The sequence below is a fragment of the Dendropsophus ebraccatus genome, chromosome 12, assembly GCF_027789765.1.
Source record: "Dendropsophus ebraccatus isolate aDenEbr1 chromosome 12, aDenEbr1.pat, whole genome shotgun sequence".
In the NCBI taxonomy this organism is placed as follows: Eukaryota; Metazoa; Chordata; class Amphibia; order Anura; family Hylidae; genus Dendropsophus; species Dendropsophus ebraccatus.
Genome location: NC_091465.1, coordinates 90,006,132 through 90,025,536, shown reverse-complemented (window position 1 = coordinate 90,025,536; position 19,405 = coordinate 90,006,132). Strand labels below are relative to the sequence as shown.

Here is a 19,405-nt window from a genome sequence, read left to right as displayed (position 1 = left end):
TCTAACACCAATTTGGCGTCTCGCTGGGGAATCAAGATCTGATGGCATCGTTCTCCAGAGACGGGGTCCAACGAATTCCTTAGAAGTAGGCCCCTATGAAGGAAGAGCCGATTTCGCTGTCTCTAGAGACGTCTCAGTTTAACGTCTGGATAAGGCCTCTTGATTCTCATGGGGACTCTCCCCGTAGACATGTAGTCGTAGATCTCTCCCAAGACTCTAGATTCATTCTGGATGGTCTGCCATCTGGACAAATCTTGATAGGGCCCCGAGTCAGGGGACGTCTCACTCTCTTTGACCACCGTGGTAGTACTCTGGGTAGCGAATCTCTGATAAAAAGGGGGCATCTCTACATCTTCCCAGTCGTCATCCTCTGGGGCTTCCTTACCTCTAGGCAGTCGAGACAGCAGGTCAGCATTCACATTGGCCTTGTCGCTTTGATACTTGATTTCGAAGTTGAAGTTGGCCAACCTAGAGGCCCAACGCTGTTCCAGAGCGCCCAGTCGCGCGGTATTGAGGTGAGCTAGCGGGTTGTTATCCGTATAGACAGTAAACGGTGTAGCCGCGAGGTAATCTTTGAATTTTTCAGTAACGGCCCACACCAGAGCGAGCAACTCCAATTTGAACGAGCTGTAGTTGCTATCGTTCTTTTCAGCGTCTCTTAAACTTCGGCTGGCATAGGCAATAACCCTTTCTTGATTACCCTGGACTTGAGACAGGACAGCCCCTAGGCCTTGGAAGCTGGCGTCTGTGTAGAGATGAAAAGGCTGACTATAGTCACGGTAGGCCAGGATGGGAGGCGATATCAACAGGGCCTTCAGGGTTTGAAACGCTGTCTCTTGACGTTCAGACCACTCTATGGGCAGCCGTCGACTATAGTTCTCTCGGGGACAGCCACGGAGTAGCTCATTGAGCGGTTCAGCCACCTGGGCGAAGTGGGGTATGAAGCGGCGGTAATAGCCTGCAAATCCAAGGAAGCTTCTCACCTCTTTCACTGTCTTAGGAACGCCAAAACTCTCAACGGCCGAGATCTTCTCAGGGTCAGGTTGTATCCCCTTGGCACTCACGACATGCCCCAGATAGTTCACCTGCGGTTTGAGGAGGTGGCACTTTGACGGTTTGATCTTGAGGCCGTGGTCAATGAGGACTTGGAACACCTCGGCTAAGTGATGAATATGGTCCTCATAAGTGCGGGAATAGACGTCATCCAGGTAGAGCAATACACTTTGGAAGTTGACGTGACCGAGGCACCTCTCCATTAACCGCTGAAATGTGGCGGGGGCGATGCAGAGCCCAAACGGCATACTTGTAAACTCATAGAGTCCCATGGGGATATTAAACGCTGTCCTCTCTCTTGGTCTTCCGGGGCCATGGGCACCTTCCAATACCCACTGGTGAGGTCCAACGTTGAGAAGTAGGTGGCTGAACCCAGAGCAGCAATAGATTCCTCTATGCGAGGTAGCGGATAGGCATCCTTGTGAGTAATGGTGTTCAGCTTCCGGTAGTCAACACAGAATCTGATGTTGGCGTCCTTCTTTTTGACGAGGACGATAGGGGCAGCCCACGGACTTTGGCTCTCCTGGATGATGTTGGTGTACTTCATTTCCTGGAGCAGTTTTTCACCTGCTGATAGCTGGCAGGCGGGATAGGCCGGTGCTTCTCCTTGATAGGAGGGTGATCTTTGGTATTAATTCGATGTTGGACCAGACCAGTTTTACCAAAGTCAAGTGAATGCTTGCTAAAGGCCTCGTGATGGCGCTTGGCAACTTTGAGTATCCCCTGGATATGCTCGATTGGGGTGTTGGCATCCCCGATGTTGAGGGCATCCCACCAAGGAGCGCGGGACTGTTTGGATTCTCCTGATGACGTCCTAATAGACCTCTGGTGGGCAATAGTCTCTTCACATATGAGATCCTCAGGGTCGAGCTGGTGGAGCATAGCAACCGTAGTAAACTTAGGTAGGTCGACTGGAGAGGCACTGAGGTTGACCAGCCGTACTGGAACCTGACCATTGGAGACTAGGCTTCGGGCAGCCATGACAAGGGGTTGACCCTCAATTTTAAAGGGAATCTAGTAGTGCCTCATAGTCGGCGTTGTCCAGGCCCGGTCGAGCCCTGCACCAGATAAGGGTCTCACTGTTAGCTGGGATAGTGATTGGGTGAGCATCTCTGGTACGGACACGACAAATCTCCCCTCGGTGATTGACAAACCTCTGCTGAGCGGTGAGCGCCTTGATAGTTTTCTGGATGGCTTGTCTGTAGGGGGAAGAAGCTTGAGACAGAGAGTTATGCAAGGCAGCTACTAATTCTGAGAATACATGGCGGATGACGTTCATGCCCAAAACTGTAATACCACTATCCCCTTGAGCCTCAGTGACTATGACACCCTGCTGGGTTAACCTCCGGTTACCAATGCATATGGTGGGTTCCCAATACCCTAGTTGTGAAATAGGCCGACCATTACTAGCAATCAGTTTTAGTCTTGCCTTTTCCACTGGACACAACACCCTGTGGTTCCAATGTGCTTCAAAAACATGCTTGGGGATGGTAGTAACTTGGGAACCAGTGTCCACCAAGGCCTCGAGGGGCACACCGTCTATCCATAGAGTCACATGCAGGCATTGCGATAAGAATTTTGAGAGCCATTGTGACTCGAGGTCGGGGGACAGTTATGGCAGGGGGAGTCAGTTCCTATTACTCTCAGAGCCAGGGTTTTGAAATCCAGGAAGGACATATTAGGGTTCTGAGCAGCCAACATGCGCAACTGGCTTTGAATGAGCCTAGAGTCTATGCCCTCTATGAAACGGTCTGTGATTATGTTTTCTGCTGCAGAGGGGTCAATGACATCCACCTCTTGTAGGGCCCAGTAGGCAGACTGGAGGGCAAGAGCATAGTCCCTCAGGGTCTCACCTGGTCTCTGGCGCCGATCATAGAACTGGAGGCGAATTTCTGTGGGGGACTGTACCTCAAATTCCCTCCGGAGGCGATCAAGAATCTGCTGCACCCTGGCTTTCTCCGTAGCGGGCCATGACCGGACCTCCTCAGCAGCAGGACCTTCTAATTGTCCGAGTAGGAGTTGTACCTGCTGAGTAGGAGAGAGAGAAACCAGTTCGAGAGTACGAGAAATTTTTTCCTTAAAAGCAGCCAAGGTGTGGGGCTCCCCATTATAGCTGGGTAGGTGATTGGGCCCAATGAAAAATGGCACTCCGGCAGCACTAGCAGATGCAGGGGGTGCAGCCGGGGGAGCGGGTGCACCAGCGGGTGAGGACGGTGGATTGTTTGACCCGCCGACGGCATCATCATCCGGGCTGGACATGATGAGGGACTTTCACTTATCTGACTATCCCAGCGCAGCGGACGGGATCCCTGGATGAGCTGTGCCGAGTGATCCGGATGATTGGCGGTGAGCTGAGATGACAGAAACAGGAGCGGCAGGCTTGCAGAAGACAGCGGTGGAGCGGGCGGAAGCTGGGCCCAGCAACTTCCGGCAGGTGCAGCAGAAACCTTCTTCCCCCGGCAACGGAGGTAATAGCGGAAAGGCCGGGGGCGGAGCGTGAGCGGTGCGCGCTGGAACCTGGGAAATACGGCCTTAACCCCTTCCTGGGCCACAGCGTGACAGGTGCAAAGTCTTTCTGGGAGTTGCAGTGCGCCTCTGGGGAATAGTTGGAGCGGGCACAACGCAGTACATATCCTGTTCGTGACGCCAAAGGCGATGCCCTGGCCCCTAGGGGCCACTCTTCAGTGTAGATGGTGCTAACAGGCAGGAACCGGGGCAGCTGTAGGGTATAGGGTTGTCACGGTGAAGGCACAAGGGGGACACAGCTGGAAACCGGGCTCCTGACCATGCAAGGATACTGGGCATGCGATTCTTCGTTGTCCTTAGTCAGGGCACCAATTGTCACACCAATGCCAAGGTTCAGAAACAACGGTATTTGTATATTTAACGGTGGTAACTAGTAGCAACAGTCTCTCCAGATGCAACCGGGTATAAGGCAGACTTGAATAAAGCAGAGTAATGGGTGATGCCTCAATAGGCTGTGAGAGTAGCGTGCTGAATGATGGGAGTAGTAGTGAAACTGAGGATGAGATGCTGGGTGGAATGAGACTTGAATGAAATACTTGCTGTTGATGAGTAGAGAGGATGATGAGAGGAATGACTGAAGAACGGCACCCAGAAGAGAATCCTGAGACTTGAGACAGGAACACAGCCAGTGGACTGGAGCAGCAGAGCACACGCAGGCCTCTCTCTTAGCAGGGAGAGAGAACAGACACAGAACTTGTCCCCTGAAGGTGGAGAACAAGACTGACGTAGAACAGGAAGTCACATGGTAACCCCAGCCAAAGCTCGATGACCATTGGGGGTACCATGACAACAGGGCCCAGTCATGTGACATCCAGCCATTGCATTATCACACCATTAGGCATATACAGAGAAATATACATGAGAAGTACCATACTTGAACACTGGGGGGCAACATAATACCTTTAGGCACTGATACAAAAATTTACATACAAGAAAATGAATGGAATAGCAGACCTGAATACTGCAGGGGGGTGACACAATACACACAGTTTGCAGTGGACCATAACTTTCCAGAACAGAACTGGTTATAGTAAAAGTGTGAGGATAAGAGGGCTGTTCTGGGACACTGCAATAGCAGTAATATTATGTCAGATTTGTCTAACGTGCATTTAACCCACGACTATAGCCCCTATTAAACGACCTGTCATGTCAGCGCTCGCTTGCTCCTCCTTTCCCGCTCGCTGCCAGCGCTATTACACGCATCTACAGCGAGTGGGTTAGTGCGGGGGGGCTCCTCGGACGATCTTTAGAATGTCACAGCTCAATGTGTCCATCAATCACATGACTGGCTTCTCTGTGAGCGCTCAGATGACCTGGGAAACACTGGACTTCCTGTTTTTTGACTGAGACTGAAAACAGGAAGTGCCGTCTTTTTCATGAAAACTAAAAAAAAAAAGTAATTAAAGTAAATTGAAAAATTGCTTCATTTCACATCTACTGCTGATTTAGATTTTAAAAGTTGTAACGACAGTGCCATTTAATTACGGAGGCGGTAAGCAGTATGGATGCCATGTGTGTTGTACGGTGAGAATGCACATGGTACAGAAACTCTAAGTGCTGTGTATCCTCACACCGAAGCTGCGTACAGTAGGCAAAGTAAGACGTGCTGCTTCTGTAATAAGGTCTATACCTTCAGGATGCACCAGAAGTATCACAGAAGTGAATGAAGGGTCAGAAGTGACCAGTGTGAACACGGTTGTAGCCAAAGTGTTGCATGAAGATGGTGTTAGAGATGAGCGAATAGACAGTAATACAGTATACAGTAATAACAAAGCAAATTTCTTTGTTAGTTTGACAGTCAGATTATCAGCCAGCTGCCTTATAACTCACTGCCACACCAGTCTGGGTGCCAGGTAAGGCTGAATCCAGTGCTGGGAAACTGGGAGAAATTTCCCAAGACTGGATCCAGCTTTTCCCAGTGGCACAGAGTTAAAAGGCAGCAGGCTGATAAGCTGACGGCCGAGCTAACAAAGCAATTCGCATAGTTATTACTGAATATTTGTTCACCTCTACCAGGTAAGAAGCCGTATGCATGTGGCCTGAGTGGGAGAACCCCTGTCTATGAAGGCAAGTCTGGTGCAGATGGTTGTGTGGTTATTGGTGGTGGTCATACCGTAGAGGAACATCTGCTTTGTCAGCTCCCAGAATCTGTTCCTGCAGGTGATGAGATGGTGGATGAGGTACAGGAGCTTGTGTTGGGTCACACATTGCCTCTCATAGCGAACTTCAAAGTTGCTGAGGCTGATGTAAATGGTGAAGAGGTAACATTGGAGGATGTGTCCTCAGTACAAAGATGTGCATGAAGGAGTTCATGTGAAGACTATGGAGATTGAAAGTGGCCATGGTCCACATGTTGCCCTGTCTAGGTTGAAAATTGGTGAGGCCTATCCACGAATGCCTGAGCTGCATGTGGCTCATACTGTCCCATCCAGTTTAGTTGGAGATGAGAAGTCTTGCATTGCCATGAGTTACAACCTCAATGTTACCAATAAGGGCCTGTTCACACTATGGAAAACAGGCGCAAATTCTGAGGGGAACTCCCGCCCGCGGACTCCTGCTTGCCATCTGTTTCAATGTGATGCCTCATGCCTCTCCGCTGAAAGAATTGCTTGTCATTTTTTAGAGCAGAGAGGCGCGAGGCATCCCATTGAAACACATAGCAGGCGTTACATTGTCCTAAATTGTTACGACACCTGTAATACTGTCACAGACACTACTCACTTACCGTATTTTCTGGTGTATAAGACGACCCCTGACCCCTGATTGTCAGGTGTTCGCCTTATACGCCTGTTCCCGGCCTCCGTGCGTCTTCTGTCCTGTTCCTGGCGCAGGCAGTGTGACGTACAATGACTGCGCCAGGATCCCCGACGCTCTCTTGAGCAGTCAAGCCTTCGGGAGGCCCCGGAAGTACCCAAAGCCTCTGTCATTCTCCCAAACCTCTCCCGGCAGCCGAGCATCTCCGAGCTTGTCCAATGAGAGAGAGCTTCGGGAATCCCTGGTGCAGTCAGCATGCGTCACACTGCCTGCGTCGGGATCGGGACAGAAGACGCGCGGAGGCTGGGAACGGGCCCTAGGTGAGTTAACTGTTTGTTTTTTTTACAGTGGTCGCCCCATACGGTGGGGATGCAGCCATTTTTGAGCCCCCCCACTGTATGGGGCGACCATACCTGGTGTATAAGACGACCCCTGACTTTTAAGAAGATTTTTCGGGGTTAAAAAGTCGTCTTATACGCCGGAAAATATGGTAATTTCTGTATCACTTGCAATATTCTCAATAAAAAGATAACTGAAAAAAAGAAACAGATAGCAGGAGAGTCCACAGACGGGGGTTCTGCTCGGAGTTTCTACCTGTTTTCCATAGTGTGAATGGGCCCTGTGTGAGAGAAACCAAACTGCATCTGAGCATGAAGACTGTGTGAATACTGATCGTGATTCTCAGTACAGCAGGTCTCCCCTAATGGACTTGGTCATAACCAAAAAGAATGGCAGAGTGAGAAAGTGGGGCACAGTGTTCCTGGGTCATAGAAAACAAAAATCTGCAAAAGTGCAAAGTGTGTCCTCAGAAAAAGAAATGGAGACATGAATGGTGTCAAATCCTACCTCAATGTACGATCTGGACCCGGGAGGTGGTGCTATTAAAGTGACAAGTCATACGGCCTTTGTCATGGGGAAAGGATATGTGGCATTGTATGGCTTGAAGAGGGCCCTGGAGTGGGGATTGTGGTTCAGGTGGAGCTCCTGGTCCATAGACTCCACTGCAACCTAAGAGCAGATGAGACTCACCTGCTGGAGGTAAAGACTCCCAGGGTGGCAGAACACAGGCAACACCAGGCCTGTGGGAGCTGCAGCCAAGAGGACTTGGTGAAACCAGAAAGTAATGATGGTGATACCGAGCAGAAGGCTCAAAGAGACAGCTAGTGAAGCTGGTGTTCCTGGACGTCCTATGGCAGCACACAGTGAGTTTGGTCTAGGTTCCCTAGCGCAAGGCGAAAGAGACAGAATTAGCAATAACCAAACCAAAGAGGTCACTTGCTATGTTAAGAATGAAGAACCAAACACACACACACAAACGGCCCCCTTGTGGAATTCTAAGGGCGCTGATCCTTTCCTGTCGAGTGCTCTGTCGGGGTGGGGTTAGGGGCCTATTCCACAGGAGCGATAATCGGCCCCATTCGGCCGATTCTCGCTCTGTGGAATAGAGAGAACGATCAGCCGATGATCGTTTCATCGGCTGATTGTTCATTTCGGTAACGATGTCCCTGCAGCCCTTGTTTCACGATCATCGGGCACGTGGAATAGGCCCAGTAAATGAGCCCCAATCTAGCAGATCGGCGCTCGTTTACGTTGTTGATCGGGCCCTGCTCGGCCCGTGGAGTAGGACCCTTAAGCAGAGCTCTCATGATTGCGGCATTTGCTCTCGCTGATGTGCACTCTTCCGGCACCTGTGTACATTAGCTCACCGTGTTCTTTCCCTGTCTTGCCATTTCTTCCTTCAGCTTAAGCCTGTGTGCTGTTAGGGTATGTGCACACTGAGAAAAATAGGCGGAAATCCCAAGCAGAATCCCTGCCACATACTCCACTGCCCCAGTGTCTCAATGTTAAGTATAGGGCGTCTTCACTCTCGCTCTCCGCTGAAAGAATGGAATCCCCAGAGAGCCGTGGACAACCTGTTGGCAGTCTTCTTTCTTAACAACTAGGGAGGCACCAGGAGTCTTTCCCTGTTGAAGTAGAGTAGTTGATCTTTCACTGGGCAGAGCAGAACATTCTAGACTTGTCTACAGTCCACATCAAGGGGACGTTGAATTACTCGGCAGACTGGCTAAGCAGACACTCTTCTACCCGGTGAATGGGAACGGTCCCAAGAAGTATTTCATCTAGTGATTCGGAAGTTTGGAGTCCCAAGTCTAGACGTTTTTGCATCTCGAGAAGGCGCCAAGATCCCTCAGTTCTGCTCCAGAGATTTGTCTCATCATCCATCAATGATAAACAGATTGTCAATTCCCTGGAGGAGGACCTTCATCTATGCCTTTCTTTCATCAGGCCTGGTACAGAAAGCTCTAAAGAAGGTCAAGGATGAAAGGGTGGAGGTCTAATGCCTTAATGGCCTCAGAGACCCTAGTTCTCCCTACTATGGTCCCTTGCCATGGGTATAAAAGATATCGAAGATCCTGGACCTTCTATGCCAGAAGGGTTTTCTACATCCCAAGCGGGACTGTCTTCAGTTAGCTGCATGGAAGATGAATAGACCTTTCTGAGGAGGGAAGGCCTCTCTGACAGTGTAATCAACACTATGGTAAAGGCTAGAAGACTTAACCTAAGGAATATGGAAGTCCTTACGGGCTGCTTCCGCAGATTGTTCCATCAATTTTGTGATAAATTTCTTCCAAAGAGGTCTAAGCATAGGGCGGAAATTTAACACTGTATGGCAGGGTTCACACTATGTATAACACCGGCTGTTCTGTGATTCCATTCATTCCAATACAAAGTATGTTTTTGGACTATCCTGAGCTGAAGCCTCTATATATATATACCCTGCACTGATGGACTATCCTGAGCCGAGGTCCCTATGAGGGACTGTATATACAGACCCCGCACTGATGGACTATCCTGAGCTGAGGCCTCTATATAAGGGGCTGTATATACCTGAGCCCAGGTCTCTATATGAGGGACTGTATATACAGACCCTGCACTGATGGACTATCCTGAGCTCAGGTCTCTATATGAGGGGCTGTTAGAGTGTAGGGGGTCTCTCCTATACTGCAGATAGTATCACACCAAGGAGGCTTAGATACAGTGTATTCCCATCTCTCTCCTGTTGGGGGTTGGGGTCTCTCCTATACTGCAGATAGTATCACATCGGGGAGGCTTAGATACAGTGTATTCCCATCTCTCTACTGTTAGGGGGTCGGGGTCTCTCTTATACTGCAGATAGTATCACACCGGGGAGGCTTAGATACAGTGTATTCCCATCGCTCTCCTGTTGGGGGTTGGGGTCTCTCCTATACTGCAGATAGTATCACACCAAGGAGGCTTAGATACAGTGTATTCCCATCTCTCTCCTGTTGCGGTGTAGGGGGTCTCTCCTATACTGCAGATAGTATCACACCGGGGAGGCTTAGATACAGTGTATTCCCATCTCTCTCCTGTTAGGGGGTCGGGGTCTCTCTTATACTGCAGATAGTATCACACCGGGGAGGCTTAGATACAGTGTATTCCCATCTCTCTCCTGTTAGGGGGTCGGGGTCTCTCTTATACTGCAGATAGTATCACACCGGGGAGGCTTAGATACAGTGTATTCCCATCTCTCTCTTGTTGGGGGTTGGGGTCTCTCCTATACTGCAGATAGTATCACATCGGGGAGGCTTAGATACAGTGTATTCCCATCTCTCTCCTGTTAGGGGGTCGGGGTCTCTCTTATACTGCAGATAGTATCACACCGGGGAGGCTTAGATACAGTGTATTCCCATCGCTCTCCTGTTGGGGGTTGGGGTCTCTCCTATACTGCAGATAGTATCACACCAAGGAGGCTTAGATACAGTGTATTCCCATCTCTCTCCTGTTGCGGTGTAGGGGGTCTCTCCTATACTGCAGATAGTATCACACCGGGGAGGCTTAGATACAGTGTATTCCCATCTCTCTCCTGTTAGGGGGTCGGGGTCTCTCTTATACTGCAGATAGTATCACACCGGGGAGGCTTAGACACAGTGTATTCCCATCGCTCTCCTGTTGGGGGTTGGGGTCTCTCCTATACTGCAGATAGTATCACACCAAGGAGGCTTAGATACAGTGTATTCCCATCTCTCTCCTGTTGCGGTGTAGGGGGTCTCTCCTATACTGCAGATAGTATCACACCGGGGAGGCTTAGATACAGTGTATTCCCATCTCTCTCCTGTTAGGGGGTCGGGGTCTCTCTTATACTGCAGATAGTATCACACCGGGGAGGCTTAGATACAGTGTATTCCCATCTCTCTCCTGTTGGGGTGTCGGGCGTCTCTCCTATACTGCAGATAGTATCACACCAAGGAGGCTTAGATACAGTGTATTCCCATCTCTCTCCTGTTGGGGGTTGGGGTCTCTCCTATACTGCAGATAGTGTCACACCGGGGAGGCTTAGATACAGTGTATTCCCATCTCTCTCCTGTTAGGGTGTCGGGCGTCTCTCCTATACTGCAGATAGTATCACACCGGGGAGGCTTAGATACAGTGTATTCCCATCTCTCTCCTGTTAGGGGGTTGGGGTCTCTCTTATACTGCAGATAGTATCACACCGGGGAGGCTTAGATACAGTGTATTCCCATCTCTCTCCTGTTAGGGGGTCGGGGTTTCTCTGTTAGACCTTATACATGGTTGCAGAACACGTTGTAAGTATCTTTATTGTGTTACAAGGTTATTACATTGTACAGGACATTATAGAGAAGACAGTGATGCTGAAGATGTTGCTGCGGGGGGCCGGGGGGCCGTAGGTGGGGGGCCGGGGGCCACGCTCCTGGATGCTTCTTAGTTGTTGACAATTTTCTGAAGGAGAACAGTCACATGTGAGAAACAATGTATGGAGTGTACCACAGATACCAATATGGTGGACATGATGTAATCCCAACCACGTCCTGCAGATGGCGCTACCGACCCCGCACAGTACAGAGCCCCCAGATAGGTCACATCTAATCCCCTGACACTTACATCATTGATCCAGTCAAGGTAGGCGGACACCCGGGTGAAGACGGTGGGCTTCTTCTCATAGTTACAGCTGAGCCCGGAGCCAAAACTGACAACACCGTGAACCTCCCAGGATCCACCAGCAGCCTGACAGTTCAGAGGACCCCCGGAGTCTCCCTGCGGAGCCACACATTCAGCGTTATAATCTACAGCGAACGCTACAAGTGTCATCAGGAAGAAGCAGCGGCCATAATATACAGGTATAAGCCCTGCTGTGCTACTCTGAGATACATTATACTTCAGAGCTGCACTCACAAGTCTGCTAGTCGTTAGTAGAAACAGCACGATTGTGGATAGGTAACTCTAACAGCATGTAATATATGTACACAAGGACCCCACCAGCAGAATAGTGAGTGCAGCTCTGGGGTATAATACAGGATGTTACTCAGGATCAGTAATATAATGTATGTACGCAGTGACCCCACCAGCAGAATAGTGAGTGCAGCTCTGGGGTATAATACAGGATCAGTAATGTATGTACACAGTGACCCCACCAGCAGAATAGTGAGTGCAGCTCTGGGGTATAATACAGGATCAGTAATGTATGTACACAGTGACCCCAGCAGCAGAATAGTGAGTGCAGCTCTGGGGTATAATACAGGATCAGTAATGTAATGTATGTACACAGTGACCCCACCAGCAGAATAGTGAGTGCAGCTCTGGGGTATAATACAGGATCAGTAATGTAATGTATGTACACAGTGACCCCACCAGCAGAATAGTGAGTGCAGCTCCGGGGTATAATACGGGATCAGTAATGTAATGTATGTACACAGTGACCCCACCAGCAGAATAGTGAGTGCAGCTCTGGAGTATAATACAGGATGTAACTCAGGATCAGTAATGTAATGTATGTACACAGTGACCCCACCAGCAGAATAGTGAGTGCAGCTCTGGAGTATAATACAGGATGTAACGCAGGATCAGTAATGTAATGTACTATCTCTTACGTTGCATCCAGACACGATTCCATCGCCTCCGGCACACAGCATGCTGGTTGTTACTTGTGAACCCCACCAGTCAGACTTGGAGCAGGTAATATGATCGACCACGGGAAGAAGAGCCTGCTGGAGATTGTCGGCGATGGGTCCATTGGCTGAGGGGGGAGCAGGAGATGCATTATACTTTATAACACACTACCATGTAAGATATGAGGCAGATAGTCCCTGATGCTTCTCCCATGTTACTTACTGTACAGACGTCCCCACCCGGTGACATAGCAGGGGGACTCATGTTCTAGGACGGCGCCATCAGCTGGCAGGCAGGCAGGCTGCACAGTATCGCTCACTTTCACGGGTTCGGCCAGCTTGATGAGGGCGATGTCATTACTGAGATACAGAAGAGCGACATTAGTGCAGCCCTGGATCTCCCTCATTCACATGACAGGTCCCCGGGCTCCTCGTTCCCTCAGGAGTCCCGTGTACGTACCGGATGAAGAAAGAGTTCCATTTCTCATGAACAATGATCTTCTCAGGAGAGATGGCGGCAGATCCTTCCTCCTCTTCCTTCAGGTTGTGCTTTCCCACCAGGACTCTGTAGGTGCGGCTGGAGCTGCGGGAGGGAGACATTATAAGCTTTATTACGGTTATTAGAGAGTCCGGAGACGGAATTCCCTCCACTGTCAAACATTACATCAATTACAATCCCTCGCAGTGCAATCCCCCAATAATGGATTCTATAGACGTCCCCCCAGAGCAGCGTGCTATCCCCGGCTGTGTACACAGGACGAGCCCCCAGAGCAGCATGCTATCCCCGGCTGTGTACACAGGACGAGCCCCTCAGAGCAGCGTGCTATCCCCGGCTGTGTACACAGGGCGTCCCCCCAGAGCAGCGTGCTATCCCCGGCTGTGTACATAGGACGAGCCCCCCAGAGCAGCGTGCTATCCCCGGCTGTGTACACAGGACGAGCCCCCCAGAGCAGCGTGCTATCCCCGGCTGTGTACATAGGACGAGCCCCCCAGAGCAGTGTGCTATCCCTGGCTGTGTACATAGGACGAGCCCCCCAGAGCAGCGTGCTATCCCTGGCTGTGTACACAGGACGAGCCCCCGTAGAGCAGAGTGCTATCCCCTGCTGTATACACAGGACGAGCCCCCCAGAGCAGCGTGCTATCCCCGGCTGTGTACACAGGACGAGCCCCCCAGAGCAGCGTGCTATCCCCGGCTGTGTACACAGGACGAGCCCCGCAGAGCAGCGTGCTATCCCCGGCTGTGTACACAGGACGAGCCCCCCAGAGCAGCGTGCTATCCCCGGCTGTGTACACAGGACGAGCCCCCCAGAGCAGCGTGTTATCCCCGGCTGTGTACACAGGACGAGCCCCCCAGAGCAGCGTGCTATCCCCGGCTGTGTACACAGGACGTCCCCCCAGAGCAGTGTGCTATCCCCGGCTGTGTACACAGGACGAGCCCCCCAGAGCAGCGTGCTATCCCCGGCTGTGTACACAGGACGTCCCCCCAGAGCAGTGTGCTATCCCCGGCTGTGTACACAGGACGAGCCCCCCAGAGCAGCGTGCTGTCCCTAAGTGTGTACACAGGACGAGCCCCCCAGAGCAGCGTGTTATCCCCGGCTGTGTACACAGGGCGTCCCCCCAGAGCAGCGTGCTATCCCCGGCTGTATACACAGGACGAGCCCCCCAGAGCAGCGTGCTATCCCCGGCGGTGTACACAGGACGAGCCCCCCAGAGCAGCGTGCTATCCCCGGCTGTGTACACAGGACGTCCCCCCAGAGCAGCGTGCTATCCCCGGCTGTATACACAGGACGAGCCCCCCAGAGCAGCGTGCTATCCCCGGCTGTGTACACAGGACGAGCCCCCCAGAGCAGCGTGCTATCCCCGGCTGTGTACACAGGACGAGCCCCCCAGAGCAGCGTGTTATCCCCGGCTGTGTACACAGGACGAGCCCCCCAGAGCAGCGTGCTATCCCCGACTATGTACACAGGGCGTCCCCCCAGAGCAGCGTGCTATCCCTGAGTGTGTACACAGGTCCCCCCCCCCAGAGCAGCGTGCTATCCCCGGCTGTGTACACAGGTCCCCCCCCCCAGAGCAGCGTGCTATCCCCGGCTGTGTACACAGGACGAGCCCCCCAGAGCAGCGTGCTATCCCCGGCTGTGTACACAGGACGAGCCCCCCAGAGCAGCGTGTTATCCCCGGCTGTGTACACAGGACGAGCCCCCCAGAGCAGCGTGCTATCCCCGGCTGTGTACACAGGACGAGCCCCGCAGAGCAGCGTGCTATCCCCGGCTGTGTACATAGGACGAGCCCCCCAGAGCAGCCTGCTATCCCCGGCTGTGTACACAGGACGTCCCCCCAGAGCAGCATGCTATCCCCGGCTGTGTACACAGGACGAGCCCCCCAGAGCAGCGTGCTATCCCCGGCTGTGTACACAGGACGAGCCCCCCAGAGCAGCGTGCTATCCCCGGCTGTGTACATAGGACGAGCCCCCCAGAGCAGCGTGCTATCCCCGGCTGTGTACATAGGACGAGCCCCCCAGAGCAGCGTGCTATCCCCGGCTGTGTACATAGGACGAGCCCCCCAGAGCAGCGTGCTATCCCCGGCTGTGTACACAGGACGAGCCCCCCAGAGCAGCGTGCTATCCCCGGCTGTGTACACAGGACGAGCCCTCCAGAGCAGCGTGCTATCCCCGGCTGTGTACACAGGACGAGCCCCCCAGAGCAGCGTGCTATCCCCGGCTGTGTACACAGGACGAGCCCCCCAGAGCAGCGTGCTATCCCCGGCTGTGTACACAGGACGAGCCCCCCAGAGCAGTGTGCTATCCCGGCTGTGTACACAGGACGAGCCCCCCAGAGCAGCGTGCTATCCCCGGCTGTGTACACAGGACGAGCCCCCCAGAGCAGCGTGCTATCCCCGGCTGTGTACTACCTGATACAGTGAGCGGCGGTCAGCACCCAGTTGTCAGCGATCAGAGTCCCACCACATGTGTGGCCCCAGGCCCCGCTGGATCCTTGGTACTGCAGGGAAATCTACAGAGAGAAAACAATGTTATATCATGGAGTCCTCGGCTATCGGATATCTGATGCCTGCTCGTTGGTCCGTACCTGCCATGGCCAGCTGTGTTCCCTCACGTCATGGCCGCCCACCACCCTGGACAGGATGGGCTGAATGGCTGGAACGCCGCAGCTGAAGGCTACAACAAGCAACAGAGGTCAATTACCTGAGAAGACTAAAGAGAGCCCATACCTATCATACAGATCCTGGAGCCCTCATCTATGGGGGAGCTGGGGACAGGGTATAGGGGTCCTCTCATCTATGGGGGAGCTGGGGACAGGGAATAGGGGTCCTCTCATCTATGGGGGAGCTAGGGACAGGGAATAGGGGTCCTCTCATCTATGGGGGGGCTGGGGACAGGGAATAGGGGTCCTCTCATCTATGGGGGGGCTGGGGACAGGGTATAGGGGTCCTCTCATCTCTGGGGGGGGGCAGTGTATAGGGGTCCTCTCATCTATGGGGGAGCTGGGGACAGGGTATAGGGGTCCTCTCATCTCTGGGGGAGCTGGGGACAGGGTATAGGGGTCCTCTCATCTCTGGGGGAGCTGGGGACAGGATATAGGGGTCCTCTCATCTCTGGGGGAGCTGGGGACAGGGTATAGGGGTCCTCTCATCTATGGGGGAGCTGGGGGACAGGGAATAGGGGTCCTCTCATCTATGGGGGGGCTGGGGACAGGGTATAGGGATCCTCTCATCTATGGGGGAGCTGGGGACAGGGTATAGGGGTCCTCTCATCTATGGGGGAGCTGGGGACAGGGAATAGGGGTCCTCTCATCTATGGGGGAGCTAGGGACAGGGAATAGGGGTCCTCTCATCTATGGGGGGGCTGGGGACAGGGAATAGGGGTCCTCTCATCTATGGGGGGGCTGGGGACAGGGTATAGGGGTCCTCTCATCTCTGGGGGGGGGCAGTGTATAGGGGTCCTCTCATCTCTGGGGGAGCTGGGGACAGGGTATAGGGGTCCTCTCATCTCTGGGGGAGCTGGGGACAGGGTATAGGGGTCCTCTCATCTCTGGGGGAGCTGGGGACAGGATATAGGGGTCCTCTCATCTCTGGGGGAGCTGGGGACAGGGTATAGGGGTCCTCTCATCTATGGGGGAGCTGGGGGACAGGGTATAGGGGTCCTCTCATCTATGGGGGAGCTGGGGACAGGGTATAGGGGTCCTCTCATCTATGGGGGGGCTGGGGACAGGGTATAGGGGTCCTCTCATCTATGGGGGAGCTGGGGGACAGGGAATAGGGGTCCTCTCATCTATGGGGGAGCTGGGGACAGGGTATAGGGGTCCTCTCATCTATGGGGGAGCTGGGGACAGGTAATAGGGGTCCTCTCATCTATGGGGGAGCTGGGGACAGGGTATAGGGATCCTCTCATCTATGGGGGAGCTGGGGACAGGGTATAGGGGTCCTCTCATCTATGGGGGAGCTGGGGACAGGGTATAGGGGTCCTCTCATCTATGGGGGAGCTGGGGACAGGGTATAGGGGTCCTCTCATCTATGGGGGAGCTGGGGACAGGGTATAGGGGTCCTCTCATCTATGGGGGAGCTGGGGACAGGGTATAGGGATCCTCTCATCTATGGGGGAGCTGGGGACAGGGTATAGGGGTCCTCTCACCTATGGGGGAGCTGGGGACAGGGAATAGGGGTCCTCTCATCTATAAGGGAGCTGGGGACAGGGTATAGGGGTCCTCTCATCTATGGGGGAGCTGGGGACAGGGTATAGGGGTCCTCATCTATGGGGGGGGGGGGGGGGACAACCTGTAAGGGTCCTATCATCTGTATGTGCGGGGTGGCGACCTATAGGGGTCCTCTCATCTCTGGGGGGGCACAACCTATAGGGGTCCTATCATCTGGGGGGGGGGGGGGACAACCTATAGGGGACCTATCATCTGACAGAAGCCTATAGGGGTCCTCTCATCTCTAGGGGGGGGGGGGGGCACAACCTATAGGGGTAATCCCACAGCCTCTCTAGTGTTCTGGGTGGTAAGTCTCTCACTATATTTGGTACCAGTCCCATCCTCCCCGGCACTGTTGTGTATCTAGGCCCGGCCACCCGTAGAGACAATTATTGAACATTGACACTTTCCTATGATCACGTATAACTTAGAAACACTGTTTCAGTGAGGGCGATTTTATCGGCTGGCAATCCCCTCTACATCAACCTTTGAACCTTATCCCGATAGCCTCATAGCAATATGGCAGCCACCATCGGACACCCCTATAGAATGGGCCAATGGTGAAGCCGCCATGACTCCATCTGTCACCCTGACCCAGCGCTACAGAGTATAAACCAAGATAAAGTGTGAGAAGTTCTGCGTTACCGTAAGCCAAGCAGAGAGCGAGGACCACGAGCTTCATCATTGTGACGGATCAGAACCCCCCGGACCTGCAGCATCATTTATGTAGAGAGCGGCCTGGATCTCCTCCATAGTGGCTCCTGCCAGGGAGATAGAGGCGGCCAATGAGACCCGACCACATCCCTCCAGGTGGAGATTGGCAGCAGGATCTTCTCTCATTACTCTCGGAGGAGATAAGATGTATTTATCTGGCGGGATGGAACCAACACAAGTGCAACAAGGTAGACAAAGACAGGTGTGCGGAAGGTGCAATATTCACAGGATGAGGCCTCAATGTTACAGCGATGAACTGGAACCGAGGTCTCTATATAAGGGGCTGTATATACTGTATGTACCTGAGCCCAGGTCTCTATATGAGGGACTGTATATATGGACCCCGCACTGATGAACTATCCTGAGCCAAAGCCTCTATATATACCCCGCACTGATGGACTATCCTGAGCCCAGGTCTCTATATACAGTCCCCGCACTGATGAACTATCCTGAGCCAAAGCCTCTATATATACCCCGCACTGATGGACTATCCTGAGCCCAGGTCTCTATATGAGGGACTGTATATATGGACCCCGCACTGATGAACTATCCTGAGCCCAGGTCTCTATATAAGGGGATGTATATACTGTATATACCTGAGCCCAGGTCTCTATATGAGGGACTGTATATACCTGAGCCCAGGTCTCTATATGAGGGACTGTATATACAGACCCTGCACTGATGGACTATCCTGAGCCGAGGTCTCTATATGAGGGACTGTATATACCTGAGCCCAGGTCTCTATATGAGGGACTGTATATACAGACCCTGCACTGATGGACTATCCTGAGCTCAGGTCTCTATATGAGGGGCTGTATATACGGACCCCGCACTGATGGACTATCCTGAGCCCAGGTCTCTATATAAGAGGCTGTATATACTGTATATACCTGAGCCCAGGTCTCTATATAAGAGACTGTATATACAGACCACGCACTGATGGACTATCCTGAGCCCAGGTCTCTATATGAGGGACTGTATATACAGACCCCGCACTGATGGACTATCCTGAGCCCAGGTCTCTATATAAGAGGCTGTATATACAGACCCCGCACTGATGGACTATCCTGGACCCTCTGTAGGAAGAGGGGGATGTAGCTGCCCTTAGACTGCTCCTCTCTTCCTATCTCCCCATGACAACACTTCCTGCTCTGTGCTCTGGCAAACTGATCAATATTGCTATAGAAGCCTCTTGGGCAGTGGACTGTGATGTGGAGACAGATCCTGACGGTCACTACTGGCCGCAGACTGTCTGATTTGACTGCTGCCCCTCCACTGATGTCAATGAGACAGTCTGGGTGCTAGGGAAGCACTGATCCGAGAACTACTCTAAGGGCCCTATTCCACCGGACGAATATCGTTCAGATTATCGTTAAATCGTTCAAATCTAAACGATAATCGTTCGGTTGAAATGCAGTTAACTATTAACGACCGAACGAGAAATCGTTGATCGTTGTATAAGACCTGGACCTATTTTTATCGTTGCTCGTTCGCAAATCGTTCGCATTGAAGACATCGTTCGGTCGTTCGCAATAGATACAAACGCAATAGCGAATAAAAACTATCGCAATTACGATCATAAGTAACGATTATTGTTCCATGGAAATGAGTGAACGTTTTCAGGTCTTTCGCAATAGCGGTCGTTTGAGATCGTTAATCGTTAACGATTATGCAACGATAATCGGCCGGTGGAATAGGGCCCTAAGTGTAGCGTCCCCTTTAATG

General features: G+C 52.5%; 1 protein-coding gene across 1 annotated transcript; it reads right to left on the bottom strand.

The window, feature by feature from the left end:
- Positions 1-10,934: 10,934 nt before the first annotated feature.
- Positions 10,935-17,712, bottom strand: LOC138769853 (chymotrypsin-C-like). Its single transcript, XM_069948555.1, has 8 exons — positions 17,612-17,712; positions 15,344-15,432; positions 15,168-15,268; positions 12,721-12,843; positions 12,484-12,620; positions 12,243-12,388; positions 11,257-11,409; positions 10,935-11,094 (listed from the first exon to the last, which is right to left on the bottom strand). Exons 1-8 carry the CDS (start codon positions 17,649-17,651, stop codon positions 11,077-11,079), a joined length of 807 nt encoding a protein of 268 aa, XP_069804656.1. The 5' UTR covers positions 17,652-17,712; the 3' UTR covers positions 10,935-11,076.
- Between the last annotated feature and the right edge of the window lie 1,693 nt (positions 17,713-19,405).

What these genes read in the sequence shown, in the direction of transcription:
- LOC138769853 (XM_069948555.1), bottom strand. Translation starts at nt 17,651, where the DNA reads ATGATGAAGCTCGTGGTCCTCGCTCTCTGCTTGGCTTACG. An exon ending in CGCTCTCTGCTTGGCTTACG is followed by an intron (nt 15,433 to 17,611) that starts GTAACGCAGAAC and finishes TGCTTGTTGTAG; the next exon opens with CCTTCAGCTGCGGCGTTCCA. An exon ending in ACCGCCGCTCACTGTATCAG is followed by an intron (nt 12,844 to 15,167) that starts GTAGTACACAGC and finishes TCCCTCCCGCAG; the next exon opens with CTCCAGCCGCACCTACAGAG.